Here is a 9,259-nt window from a genome sequence, read left to right as displayed (position 1 = left end):
TTTTATTATTTCAATCCTTTTTACTCCAAATTTCGAACCATGAACTGAATTTTGTATTATGTAAGAAGATTGAGTCTTGTAATACTAGTATAATTTGTCTTAAAAGGATATCAGAATCAGAATCTTACTACTTACAACATATATTGCCAAATCGGCCACAATTTAAGATAGTTTTAACTCACCGATCCAAAACAATTCATTTTCAACTTCTAACTCAAGTGAACAAATTGCTCTTCAAGCTAATGTGAAAAGCTTGGAATCTAAAGTTAACAAAAGCCTTCTTAATTCATCTGTATTGTTTGACCATAAGAATGTCCGAGCATAATCGTTGAGGAACTTGTTGCAGTTCTCTACCTTCTTGCCATGCCTGTCCTACGCATACACCTGGACCGATGTGCCGTATGTAAATGACGACACTGTCGTTGAATGGATAAGGATGTTTTGCTGCAAAGAGAAAACAAATGAAGCTATGAGGTTTAGAGACACCTTTGTCTATATGCTACTCTCAAACCTGAGATGTATAAGTAATAAACTCATATATGATTATGTGTTTCTCGTTTTGCTTTACTAAATGCTCAATTTCTCCAAGCTGAATGATATTTCAATAGAAACGCTTTGGTTTTATAGAAGGTTTTGCTAAAGTAACGCTCAGAATTGTCTATATGGTCACAGTGGGAATTTACTAATAGTCTTCTTTTGAGAGAAAAGTGGAAGTGGCTAATCTCAAGTAAGTATAAGCAATGAGTCTTACCTGGTCGAGGGAAGCCTTGTGGGTAATCTTCAATAGCAAGAAGCCCATCGCCGAATTTGCACGCTACATCGCAGGGTTCTTCTGTGGCCATTACTTCCATTGCTTCTGTGACCTCAAAGTATAGTGGACTGAAAGCATTGGCAAGGGTTGAAACTACCGGTCCACCTGCACGATTGCATTTCTTCAGATTTTTGAGATTAAACTCTCAGAAAGTGCGAATGGAAACTATATCACTTGTTTATTTTGAAAGAAACATTAATTGGATAAGGACTCACCACAAACTCGCCCATAGATTTGGCCGTTGTAGGAGCGAAACAAAGCCTACCAAGTAACACATTAACTATGTCAAGAAAGATAGCACAGGATAGATTGAAATAGGGATGGATGTAATATCAGTCCGACTAACCATCTTGAAGAAATTTATCCAAGATATGATTAGTGGACCTAACCAATAAGAGAAGATTACTTTAGATGTTGTCAAGAACATACGCATCAAAATGCAAAACCAGACGTTTATAACATACACATTCATTTATATTTGTAGGGGCTCAGACCTAAAATGGATTACCCTGACTTGTTCGGCAGCTGAAGTATTCAACTGGAATTTCCGCATTTCCAGCAGAGAATATCTTGGATGCAGTCATTTTAGCTAACTTTGGATCTTCATACCGAGTGCTTGCTATTTCCCATGCTCTAGATATAAGCCTGCATACATACACTCTCATGAAGAAAACTGTACATGCTCTAAGTTCTTTTTCCATGTCAACTTCTTTGGCATATGAATCCAATCTTTTCCCAGAGACGTAAGAAAACCACATGACAGCAAAGCTAAATATCGATATAAGAATTCAGAAAGAATGACCTTGGCTCTAATAATTGCAGCAAATGGTGGCGCCTCTCTTCGGGGATGTCTTCAATCTTTTTCCTGGAAAATATCAACTCTATTAAACAGTCATCTTAGTATTTTCTAATACGTCAGATGAAATCTAACAGCTACTTTATGAACTACAGGTAGTATAACTCCAATTGATGATCCTCTTGGTTTAATATATGAAACATCATGAATCAACAGGTAATTAAACAGTACACAAATTTGAAAAGCAAACCTAAGACTATGCAACATTAATCATGATATAACGCTAAACAATCCCTCATAAGCAAGGGAAGAGAAACAGTAAACTGAAACTGCAGCAAATACCTAATCATAGTCCATGATGTATAGCTATCACTAGTGTTATGACTAAGTTATATATGCTATCAATTAGCTTAGAATGAATCAATTCTGGAACTAAATCAACCAAATCAGACTAACCAGAGATAAGCAGCCGGGTTATATGAAGCAGGGTCCAATGGAATCAACTCCTTGGGGGGATCAAGAAACGTCACAACATCAGATTCATCAACATAAACCCTTTTACCAGTAGGAAGAGTTTCATAGGGTTTTTCATCCCATGGAGATTCATATCCTCTCCCTCCTTGAACAGCCATAACCACACAACGAGACAACCCTGTAAAATCCAAAATTTATCACACAAATCTCACTCTCTCACTCTCTTTTTGTTCTCTTTACATATCCAACAAGACTCAAATACAACATACAATCAACAAGGAAATTGCAAATCACAGGAAATAACTGAACTTTCATCTTCAACCTCAATTTGATATAGACCAAGTTACTACAAGTGTGCACAAGATAATGCGTTCCCAAAAAAAAAATTCAATGGAAGAAAGAAGAGCTTAAGCTCACTGTTCGAGAGAGGAAACTCAAGCTGCGGCTTTCCATTCCGGCGAATTGAGCCTTGAACCGCCGGCCTAAGTACCGGAGTCCGTATAAGCCAACTCTCCTGAACCGCCCCTATCTTCATCTCCGGCCAAACGAAAATTTTCCCAACACTTTTTTTAAAAATAAAATAGGAAACAGAAATTTGATAAACGAGATTTTATTTCACAAACAAACACGGTTACAATTAAAGGGCCGTCATATTTGGGCCTTCAATAAGCCATATTTTACATTATTGGCCCAGTTACATTACCGGTAAGCCCAGTTACGTTACCACTGATAACAGTCCTTTAGTTTCCTCCTTCTGCTCTGCACAAAGTAACGAGATTACCGAACTGAATCAGAGGAGCAGCTTCTTGCCAGATGTTTCACATCTTCCAACAGTTTCACCGCATCTCTCATCGTTGGTCTCATTGCCGGATCTTGCTGTGTACAACTCAGTGCCAGTTCCGTCACTTGCATCACCTGCTCCCTAAGACTCGAATCCAGAAGCTCGTCCACGAGAATCGGATCGACGATTGTTGTTACCATATCCTCCACATTGTTGTTGCTGCTGCTCAAGGCAGATCTCACCCAGCTTACTATATCTGTACTTTCCGGGAAAGATTTGTCCACCGCTCTCTTCCTCGTAACCAGCTCAAGTAACACGACTCCATAACTGTAAACGTCTGATTCTCTTCCCCTCACGGTTTTGAAAGCGTTTTCTGCAGTTTAATTGTGAAATTAGCTAATAAGAAACAGAGTATCTTCCTAACAGACTTTTTTAACCGGTAACTAACTCGGTTTGAACACTAAACCAGATTATACCAAGTCCACTATGTATAATGAGAAGATGCATTACCTGGTGCAATGTAGCCGGTGGTGCCTGTAACAGTTGCAGTTGAAACCGTTGAGTCATCAAGAAGGCGAGCCAAACCGAAATCCCCAATGTGAGGCTCCAAATCTGAGTCCATGAGTATGTTCTCTGGTTTGATGTCACGGTGAACAATCGGGGGATGGCAGTCATAGTGTAGATAGGCTAGTCCATGAGCGACACCAAGTGCTACATTGTACCGTGCAGACCAGTCTAGCACATTTTCTTTCGGGCTAACACCGTGGAGAACGTCGTAAAGACTTCCTTTTGGCATGTATCTATACAGCATTAAACCGTCGTCTTTCCTCAGCCAAAACCCTTCTAACTTAATCAGATTCCTGTGCCTGACTTTACCGATTGTATCAATCTCCCTCATCATACTCTGGTTAGCGCGGATGTGAGACGCGAATACAAGTCTCTTCACAGCGTAGACCTTTCCGGAGCCTAAAGAAGCTCTGTACACAATTCCATGAGCTCCTCTTCCAATGGTGTACTTTTCATTTAGATTGTCAGTTGCTGCAAGAACTTTGTTCAACAACAAAGATGGGCCTTCCTCCTGAGTGAAGACATAAGCATCTTTCTCTGGTCTTCCTTTGCGACGACGTAGGCAAATGAAAACAAGAGCAAGGACCACAACCAAGACTAATAAAGACGATAAGACCGCTATTAGCACGATTTGCCAGGTGCTAAGGCCACTCTTCCTGCTTTTAGATTGATCTTTACAGTACTTTAACGCGCTGCGGCTATTGTTGCTAGCAGAGAAGGAATGTGGAATGCAGAGGTTTGGATTTCCTGAAAACGACGACGGCTCAGATAACAACTGACCCTCCAAGTTATCTGGTATTGGACCTGTGAACTGATTGTTGGAGACATCAACATGTAGCAATGAGGTAAGACCTTTGAGAACCGATAAAGATCCTGTCAAATTGTTGTTAGATATGTTGAGTCTTGTTAACTTGATGAGATCTCCCAACTTGGCTGGAATTTCACCTGTCAATCCGTTTCCACTAAGGTCCAAGTCATAGATCAGATCCTCTATCAACCCAATCGACGAAGGAATCTCACCACCAAAAGCATTTCTAGCAATCTGCAGAGTTGACAGCTTCTTAAGCTCAGGCAAGAACTGTGGAATACCTCCTGAAAACCGGTTCTCGCTGAGAACTAAAGTCGTCAAGCCTTTCCAGTTACTAAAGTTTGAAGGAACTGAACCGTTTAATGAGTTGAAGCCAACATCAAAACGCTCTAAACTCACACAGTTAGATAGCTGAGCTGGTAGAGACCCTTCAAGAAGATTACGAGAAAGATTCATGTAACCAAGGTTTTGTAGATTCCCAAGTTGTGGAGGTATCTGCCCCGTGAATCTGTTTCGAGATAGGTTAATACTCGAGAGATTCTTACAGCTTCCGAGGCTGCCCGGGATTGGTCCTTCGAAGTTGTTGCTATTGAAATCAAGAAAAGAAAGACTATGATCCTGAGAAAACTCAGGAAGAAGACCTGAAAGGTTATTTTCTCTAAGGATGAATCTCCTGATGGTCTTACAGTGACCAATAGAAGCTGGTATTGTACCATGAAGCAGATTAGAACCCAAGTTGAGTATTCTCAACTTCCTTCCATGGCATAGATTTGGCGGTATCTCTCCTGTAAGTTTGTTACCAATAAAGTCAACCTCTTCTAAGCTGCTGTTCACACCTAAACCCGGTGGTATCGCTCCATAAAAGCTGTTGTTGAACAGCGTAGCGATCTTTAGCTTCTTCATCTCAGTCATTTCCACAGGTAGTTCACCAGTGAGATTGTTTTGATAAACTAGCAACTGCGTAAGACTCTGACTCTTCCATATCTCAATAGGAATCTCACCCGAAAACCGGTTTTCGAAAAGCTCCAGACTTTCTAGCTTCCTCAGCTTACCTAATGCACTCGGTATTCCGCCTACAAGCTGGTTATCGTTCAGCTTCAACAAGTTCAAGCTACTGCAGTTCCCGAGCTCTGCGGGGATACTCCCAGAGAGACGATTCTCGGAAAGGTTAAGAATTGTGAGATTCTTCAACATACCCAATGAGGAAGGGATTGTACCTGACAAGTTACCACTCACAATGACTAAAGCGTCAAGGCTACTGCAATTTCCCAATGCAGGTGGAACACCGCCTTCGAATTCATTGTATGACAAATCTAAAGTCAACAAATTCTTGCAATTAGGTGATCCGAAACGAACCGGCCCTTGTAGACTGTTGTTACCAACAAACAGAGTAGTGAGATTCCCCAAAAGATTGAGACTTTCAGGTAATGAACCAACTAACTTGTTCCTGTGCAAATAAAGAATCTGCAGACTACTGCTATTCCCAATCGACTCAGGGATGTTACCAGAGAACTGATTCGCATACATACTCAGCTCCACAAGCTCCTTAGCATCACCAATACTTTGAGGAATCGGACCGGTGAGATTGTTATAGTCAAGATATAAAACCTGCAGCTTCGGAATTCGAAACAAGGATTCAGGTAACTCACCAGTGAGGAAGTTTATGTAAAGATAAAGCACCTCCAACCTCTTCAAGCTATCGAGAGTATCTGGGATCTTATCAGAGAATCCATTTTCAGACAAATCTAGAGTAGCGAGTTTGGTACAGTTTCCTAAAGTGGAAGGTATAGTCCCGGAGAAATTGTTAGTACTCAGATCCAAAATCTGCAAGCTTTTGAGCTCCCCAATTTCCGGACCCAATTGACCTGAAACCCTAGAACGAGTGAAGTTGAGAGACGCAACATTCTTAGAATCGTCACAAGTGATACCGAACCAGTTACATGGAGTTGCTTCAGATGCGTTTATTTTCCATGTCGAAGTAACTTGTGGTGGTACTCTATCCAAATGCTTCAGAAGAGAGAGTAGAGTTAGCCCATCTGAGTTTAAACAAGAAACGGAAATTATGTGGGTCGATAGAAAGAGACAGAAGAAAAGCAGAAGAATTTTGAACAACCCCCCAAGATTCTTCATCTGAGTTTAAAGATCGAGAAACATGCAGAATCTCAATCAAGATTGAAAATTTAAAGCTCAAGCCTCATCAGCAGGAAAGAAGCTCGTATGAGAGAGAGAAGGAGAAAAAGGACAAGACTTGATTGATGGGTATAAAGTAACTGATGATTCTTGCCGTTTTTTATGACGAGATGTTTGGTCTCTCTGTATACCAACGATTGTGAGAGCCTAACCTTCAACGCGTTTTCTTTTTACACGCCGTTTCTCATTCAGTCTTCTTTTTTTCCGTTTTCAGACACACGTGGTTTTTTTAGAAACAAGTCGTCTCTGTTTCTCTTTGTCAAATTGTGAATCTTTTGAATATTCGACAACGATGTCGTTTTACGTCCGTCTGATGTAGTCAAAAAGAGTAAGAAACCGTTAACAATACTAAATAACGAAACTAACAAAGATATTTCATTAAATAATTGGTTGGTGAATGGTCAATTAGTGGTTAACATTCATTAGGTTTGGGTCTTTCATTAATTTTCATTACCAACTATTGAATAATTGTTTTGGAAACGTTATCAACGTGCCCTAAATTGAATACGATAAAATACGTGTTTGACATTCTTTTTGTTATTTGATAAGAACAGCCTAACCGTAAGCTACAGCTGACCAAATTGACTTTCAAACTATGACTAACAGACTATGGTAAGCTTCCGAGTGGGTAACATCGTAGCATTAGCAAATTTTGTTTTTTCTTATTGAATGTTAAATAAGAATTTTGTATATTATGAATTTGGATCTTATCAACCGAAACTTTTGTGTTATCAATTAAAAATGTACTAAGCGGCAATAAGAATGGTGAAAAGGTATACAACGATTTAAGCAAAGAAAAAAAAGAGAGTATGTTGTATAGTAAAAATGTTTGATATGATGTCACTGGAATACATGGTTGTTTTCCTTCTCTCTAAGAGTGGCGATCGGGCGGAACGAATCCTGAAAACCGGTTTCCGGAGAGAACCAAAGTGGTCAACTCTTTCCAGTTACTAAACTTTGAAGGAACCGTACCGTTTAATAAGTTAGACCCAAGATTCAGGTGACTAAGGTTTTGTAGATTCTCAAGTTCTCTAGGAATATTCCTCGTGAGCTTGTTCCGAGACAGATTGATGGTCGTGAGATTCCTACAGCTTCCGAGACTACGAGGGATTGGTCCTTCGAAGCTGTTGCTATTGAGGTCGAGAAACGAAAGATCTTGATTCTTCGAAAACTTAGGAAGAAAGCCTGAAAGGTTGTTTTCTCTGAGGATGAATCTGCTTAGAGTCTTGCACTGACTAACGGATGCCGGTATTTTGCCGTGAAGCCGGTTAGATCCTAAGTTAAACACTGTCAACATCTTTCCATGGCAGAGATTTCGTGGTATCTCACCTGTAAAATTGTTACCAATGAAATCGATAATCTCCAAGTTGCTGTTCAGACCTAAATTGGGTGGTATCACTCCATAAAAGCTATTGTTGAAGAGAGTAACGATCTTGAGATTCTTGAGCTTGGTTATTTCCTCTGGTAATTTTCCTGTGAGATTGTTCCGATAAACTAGCAACTGCGTAAGACTCTGAATCTTCCATATCTCGATAGGAATCTCGCCCGAAAACCGGTTTTCGAAAAGCTCCAGACTTTCTAGCTTCCTCAGCTTACCTAATGCACTTGGTATTCCACCTACAAGCTGGTTATCGTTCAGCTTCAACAAGTTCAAGCTACTGCAGTTCCCGAGCTCCGCGGGGATACTCCCAGAAAGACGATTCTCGGAAAGGTTAAGAATTGTGAGATTCTTCAACATACCCAATGAGGAAGGGATTGTACCTGACAAGTTACCACTCACAATGACTAAAGCGTCAAGGCTACTGCAATTTCCCAGTTCAGGAGGGACACCACCTTCGAATTCATTGTATGACAAATCTAAAGTCACCAGATTCCTGCATTTGGTTGAGCCAAACTGAACTGTTCCTCTTAGGCTGTTGTTTGCAACAAACAGATCAGTGAGACTCTCCAAAAGATTGAGACTTGCAGGCAATGAACCAACTAACTTATTCTTGTGCAGATACAGAATCTCCAGCTTGCTGCAGTTTCCAATAGACTCAGGGATTGTACCAGTAAACTGATTGTCAAACAAACGCAGATGAAGAAGTTCCTTAGCTTCACCAACATTTTGAGGGATTAACCCGGTTAGGTTGTTATGCTCAACATGCAGATAATTCAACACCGGAATGCGAAACAAGGATTTAGGCAATTCCCCAGTAAGAGAGTTGCTGTAAAGATACAAATCGGCCAAGCTCTTCAAGCTACCGAGAGTATCGGGGACCTTACCAGAGAAACTATTTTCAGACAAATCAATGTACACAAGTGAGCTACAGTTCCCTAAACTGGAAGGTATAATCCCAGAGAAATTGTTAGAACTCATATCCAATATCTCTAAGCTTTTGAGTTGCCCTATTTCAGGACCCAATTGGCCTGAAACACCTGAACCGGTGAAGTTGAGAGACGTAACCTTCTTAGAATCATCACAGATAATACCAAACCAGTTACATGGAGTGGCTTCAGATGCGTTAGTCTTCCATGTCGAAGTTAATTCTGGTGGTACTTTGTCCAAATGCTTCCGAAGCGAGAGTAAAGTTAACCCATCTGAATTTAAACAAGAAACAGAAACTATGCGGACCGAGACAAAGAGACAGAATAGCAAAAGAATTTGGAACAACCCAAGATTCTCCATCTGAGACTTGAAAATCAAGAAAAATGTACAAATGGAGCTCGCATGTTATAAAGAGACAAGGGCAAGAGGAGAGAGGAAAGAGGGAAACAAAATAGAACTTGATTGACACCTTGAAGGATATTGACAGATTATAATCGATCTGATTGACGCCAATAATAGAAAGA

At 40.3% G+C, this 9,259-nt stretch overlaps 4 protein-coding genes across 5 annotated transcripts; 1 reads left to right on the top strand and 3 right to left on the bottom strand.

Moving 5' to 3' along the window:
- Positions 1-48: 48 nt before the first annotated feature.
- On the bottom strand, positions 49-2,663 carry AT1G73090 (WD repeat protein). Of its 2 annotated transcripts, none has more exons than NM_105967.2 (8): positions 2,499-2,663; positions 2,064-2,259; positions 1,614-1,676; positions 1,320-1,456; positions 1,158-1,195; positions 1,027-1,072; positions 752-916; positions 49-444 (listed from the first exon to the last, which is right to left on the bottom strand). In NM_105967.2, the coding sequence occupies exons 1-8, from the start codon at positions 2,614-2,616 to the stop codon at positions 287-289; spliced, it is 921 nt and encodes a 306-aa protein (NP_565055.1). In that variant the 5' UTR covers positions 2,617-2,663; the 3' UTR covers positions 49-286. The 2 variants fall into 2 exon arrangements, with proteins under 2 accessions (NP_565055.1, NP_001185389.1); NM_001198460.1 differs by having other exon boundaries at positions 114-444; positions 1,320-1,540.
- Positions 2,664-2,675: 12 nt separating this feature from the next.
- Positions 2,676-6,640, bottom strand: PEPR1 (PEP1 receptor 1). The gene is made up of 2 exons (NM_105966.2): positions 3,373-6,640; positions 2,676-3,235 (listed from the first exon to the last, which is right to left on the bottom strand). The coding sequence occupies exons 1-2, from the start codon at positions 6,365-6,367 to the stop codon at positions 2,859-2,861; spliced, it is 3,372 nt and encodes a 1,123-aa protein (NP_177451.1). The 5' UTR covers positions 6,368-6,640; the 3' UTR covers positions 2,676-2,858.
- Positions 6,641-6,801: 161 nt separating this feature from the next.
- On the bottom strand, positions 6,802-9,095 carry AT1G73066 (Leucine-rich repeat family protein; the record flags this gene model as incomplete). The annotated part of the gene is made up of 1 exon (NM_001124119.2): positions 6,802-9,095. One exon carries the CDS (start codon positions 9,093-9,095, stop codon positions 7,299-7,301), a length of 1,797 nt encoding a protein of 598 aa, NP_001117591.1. The 3' UTR covers positions 6,802-7,298.
- Positions 8,709-9,146, top strand: AT1G73065 (uncharacterized protein). The gene is made up of 2 exons (NM_001334563.1): positions 8,709-8,728; positions 8,825-9,146. Exons 1-2 carry the CDS (start codon positions 8,719-8,721, stop codon positions 9,097-9,099), a joined length of 285 nt encoding a protein of 94 aa, NP_001321501.1. The 5' UTR covers positions 8,709-8,718; the 3' UTR covers positions 9,100-9,146.
- The last annotated feature ends 113 nt before the right edge of the window (positions 9,147-9,259 follow it).

This window comes from Arabidopsis thaliana (genome assembly GCF_000001735.4).
Source record: "Arabidopsis thaliana chromosome 1 sequence".
Taxonomy (NCBI): domain Eukaryota; kingdom Viridiplantae; phylum Streptophyta; class Magnoliopsida; order Brassicales; family Brassicaceae; genus Arabidopsis; species Arabidopsis thaliana.
The sequence above is the reverse complement of the archived record's forward strand: the minus strand, read 5'-3'. Positions and strand labels throughout refer to the sequence as shown.